This window comes from Cornus florida, unplaced genomic scaffold (assembly GCF_030987335.1).
Source record: "Cornus florida cultivar Cherokee Brave unplaced genomic scaffold, ASM3098733v1 CherokeeBrave_3.0.0_Hap2_Chr10, whole genome shotgun sequence".
NCBI classification, from domain to species: domain Eukaryota; kingdom Viridiplantae; phylum Streptophyta; class Magnoliopsida; order Cornales; family Cornaceae; genus Cornus; species Cornus florida.
Genome location: NW_026775580.1, coordinates 51,110,279 through 51,114,702, shown reverse-complemented (window position 1 = coordinate 51,114,702; position 4,424 = coordinate 51,110,279). Strand labels below are relative to the sequence as shown.

Genomic DNA, 4,424 nt, shown 5'->3' with positions numbered 1-4,424 from the left:
GTAGCCCAATAATAGCTTGGTTATCTCAGTGCATATTCTGTGCATGATCAGTTGTGTGTGTGTGTGTGTCCAAGTTATCTCTATTATGTGATTTCGTATTTGGTTTCTAAGTTGACACTCTTGTGTGGTTGTAGTGGATCACTTGATGTTGGTGTTCACTTATTGCATTATACATACTATTTAGTAAGTAATTTATATCATGATTCAAATGGTAGTTCTAAGATGATTCCTTAATTCTACCCTTGAATTAGACGACTAGGAGGCATGTACCATACTTGTGTATTTTATGTTATTCTTGCAAGGCCAATGAACCCTAGGTTATCTTTATAATGCACTTTTCTACGGAGTAATTTAAATTACTCACCCTTGTTGATTTAAACCTTTTTCGAGTAAGGCTGTGCTTTATATGGATGTACCTGCATCTTAACTCGGATATGATGTTTATTTACTTTTGGACATGTTTTGGATATGTATTCATGCAATTTGTTAAACATGCTTGATGTAATATTTTGGGTTATGAGTATATTTGGAGGATGTAATGTATATTTTGAGAAGGGAAATGATTTAAGAACTTATTTTATCTTTTAGAGTTGTCAAGTGATTTCCTTTTCCTCCCATCTCTCCTGTATAACTTTCATCATGTATTGTAATAAGGCCATGGAACCATTTTAATCAAGTTTGGCTTCCTTGTTTAAATTGTACACTTAAGCATGTTACGCACATTTACTAGAGGGATTTCACACCTCTATGTCATGTGTCACATTTGGGAAGGCTTAAGGTTGGTTTTAAGACCATTAAAATTCATGTTTTAAGTAAGAAAGAAGGTGTATTCCAAAACATGTGTTGATCAAGTCCACACACAAAACCGAGGGATATCAAATAACTAATAATAAACAAGCACATAATATAAGAGGAATAATAATAAAATAAATAAATATCGCTGAAAGGGAAAACTAAAATAATAATTAAATGATAAATCATCTCATACCAAAATCTCTAATAAAATCCCATCATAATAATAAATCTCCAGCGTAAAACTCAGGAATCCAAATATCATGGACCCCTAAATAAACTAATCCCATAAACTGAAATAAATAATAATCTAAGTCTAAACATGAAATAAATTAGATAATATCCTACGTCGTCAAATTCGAAAAAATGAATAGGAATGTCTCTGATTAGCATGAACAACCTTTAAGTCTAAAACTAGGGTGGACCTGAAAAATAAATTGTGGGTTAGACCCATGAGCAAGCCCTCTCTACTACGACCCAAATTAAAGAACCGATAATCAATACATCCCTAACCAAACTCATGTTATATCTATATAGTCGATATATACATAAATACACATTAGGACTCACACTAGTAATAAGGCAGTCTTAACTATATAGTAAGCATTATGCAAGGCACACACAAAGTGGTCATGAATACCATCATCCACAAGGGCACACACAAAGTGGTCATGAATATCGTCATCTACAAGGGCACACACATCTCTTGCTCCAGCTACCCATCCAAATCCGGCAATATACGTCTCGTACCTAACTGTAGATCCCTAGACCTAGGGCTCATATCATGGCTCCCATATATATATATATATATATATATATATATATATATATAATATCAATAAATAAATACCATATCTAACAATGGCACAATGTATCGTGTCTTGACTTATTAGTTATCCTACCTACTCATCCAATATCAAAGTCATATCCAACAATAGCGTACAATATCTAGAAGCTTATCTTATTAGCTATCTTAATGATCATAACACATACAACCATTAATCTTATCCACAATATATAAATTAGAGATATATATATATATATATATATATATATATATATATATATATATATATATTTCATAATTGGTTTTTGTATAAAAAGAAAAAAAAGGAATATATATAGGCGCACAGAGGGCATACCCTCAGAATTTTACTGGAAAGAACAACATCTTAGAGAAGAACCATTCTTAGTAAATTAGAAGAAAAACAAAGTATGATAGCTATATAATGTCTTTAAGTGAGACATTATAAACATCAAAAACCTCAAACAAAATATTCCTAGCCACCTCGGAGGTGGAAGTAGGACTATGACCATGAAGCCTTCGATTTCTCTCTTGCCAAATACTCCAAAAACCACCAATCAATAATGTTTTAATCATTGTACTAGTCTGTGATGAGAACCAAAGCAACAAATCTTCAACTATAAAGATAGAGCTAAAGTCCACAGTCCAACCAAGTGTATCCTTCAACCAGCTCCAGAAATTCATAGCAAAAGGGCATTGAACAAAAACATGATCTTTGGTATCAATTTGTTGTAGGCAATTAGAACATTTAGGTGCCAGTTGCACTTTCCTCTTCTGCAGATTGTACATTGTAGGCAGTCGATCTTGAAATAAAAGAAGTCCATGAATAGACCATCGAGGTCTAGCTTTCCCCCAACAAACAGATGACCACAAAGCCTCTGGATAGGTAGTTCTACAACCCTTCCAAGCTTTTTTGAAATTAAAATCACCTCCATCCCAAAGAAATTTATCTGGTCTAGCGTGAACAGGCAGTGTGTGCAAGTAATCTTTAATGGGTCTAAAAATTTCATCTTGTAAAAGATCAAAATTCCAGCCTCCATCAATGATAATACTGGACAATAGAGAAGACCAAGAGAACCCCAACCTTCTAACCCTTCTGTGCCCAAATTTCTGTAACAAAGTTTCCCCTTCACACCAAGGATCTGTCAAAACCTTGAAAGTTTGCCCAGTTCCAATAGAAAATTGGATATTAGTCAACATTATATCTCTAACACTAATCAAGTTTTTCTACAGGCTTGAATAAGAGACCTTTGGAACAGCATTCCAGTATGATGGTCTTAAAGCATATCTGTTTTGAAACCAAGAGACCCAGAGCCTATCTTTACTCAATAAAAAATCCCATGCCAAAACATAGTAAGCAGCAACCTGCAGGTCCTTCAATTTTCTAATACCCAACCCTCCCTCAGTTTTTGATCTACACATCATATCCCAACTGAGAAGATTTAATTTTTTCAAATTATCCTTGCTTCCCCAAACAAAGTTTCTACATAATTTCTGTATTTGATTTATGACTGCAATTGGAAGAAGGAAGACACTACACCAGTATAAACAAATTGGAGTGATAATAGTTTTTTTCAGAGATATAATAAATAACATAGTCATAGATCATGTTTATAGATCACAATGACATTAATTCATATAATTAAATCATAATTAATAATATGAAATTAATTAAACAGATATAATATTATCCCAAAATGATTTGCAACTTAATAATTGATTTAATCATTTATTAATATAATTATGTATATTAAAATAAATAGCACATTACATAATTTACCAATATAAACATTATCCCCATTCTCCACTAAAGTGGTAAGACCGACCAACCACTAACCTAGTATCCAAAAGTGGTTATAATAATTAGCCAAATAACACATTACAACTTATATAGATATTCAAGATTAATCAACCAACATCTAACCAATACATCATTATCCTATTGGTTATAACAACTATAGGATAAAATATATATCTAACAAATTAATATAAGAATGCAACGTTATCCAAATAGCCAATACTCACTTAAGTGTTAAAACCAATCAGACACCATTAAATTCAGAAAACAAAAGTGTTCAACCTTAACAAGAAGTTTGGGTCAATCGATACCCTCATTTGGTTGATCGGTCGACCGAAACACCCAAATCAGTCGACCGATACACTTCATCGGTCAACCGAAACATATTGTCTGCTACTTCACGACTTCTATCGTTCGGGTCCTAAATCATTGTATCTAAGTCCCATATCATCACCAATATTATATAGAATGAAAATACACAAAGCCCAACAATTTAATTCAAGTTTCATGCCTTAAAATCAAAGAATTAATCATGTAAAATCATACTTATACAAGAATATGAAAAATATATAATTCAGTTCTTAAACATCAATTCTAGTCCAATTAATTCCATGATTTAATTCCTAAAATTCAGCATGTGATGGAGAGAATATAGATTCCAAGGGGAAAAGATAGAAAATAGACTTGCCTTAAGGGTTTTAGATTGAAAACCCAAATCTCCTCTCTGTTCTTTCTCTGTTTTCCGGTGATCCTTGGGTTGCCTTAGCTGCTCTGGTCTAGTCCAAGAAACAACCTTCCTTCCTCCCTTCTAAGGTTTGGCCTTGTTTCTTCCTCACGCGGCCTCTCTTTTCTCTCTAAAACTCTCTCTGTAACTCTCCTTCTCTATCTGCGTATATGGGTTTTGTAACCCTTATGCACACTACATACATATATATTTATACGCTAACTAATAACCCTAGTCCTAATCCTAATAGCTTAAGGGGAAAGAAAAGAAAAAGGAAAATAAATATAACTAATATAGTAATAATA

The 4,424-nt window shown here is 32.9% G+C and overlaps 1 protein-coding gene across 1 annotated transcript; it reads right to left on the bottom strand.

Moving 5' to 3' along the window:
* Positions 1 to 2,014: 2,014 nt before the first annotated feature.
* LOC132277599 (uncharacterized) lies at positions 2,015 to 3,019 on the bottom strand. Its single transcript, XM_059779439.1, has 2 exons — positions 2,846 to 3,019; positions 2,015 to 2,749 (listed from the first exon to the last, which is right to left on the bottom strand). Exons 1-2 carry the CDS (start codon positions 3,017 to 3,019, stop codon positions 2,015 to 2,017), a joined length of 909 nt encoding a protein of 302 aa, XP_059635422.1.
* Positions 3,020 to 4,424: the final 1,405 nt, after the last annotated feature.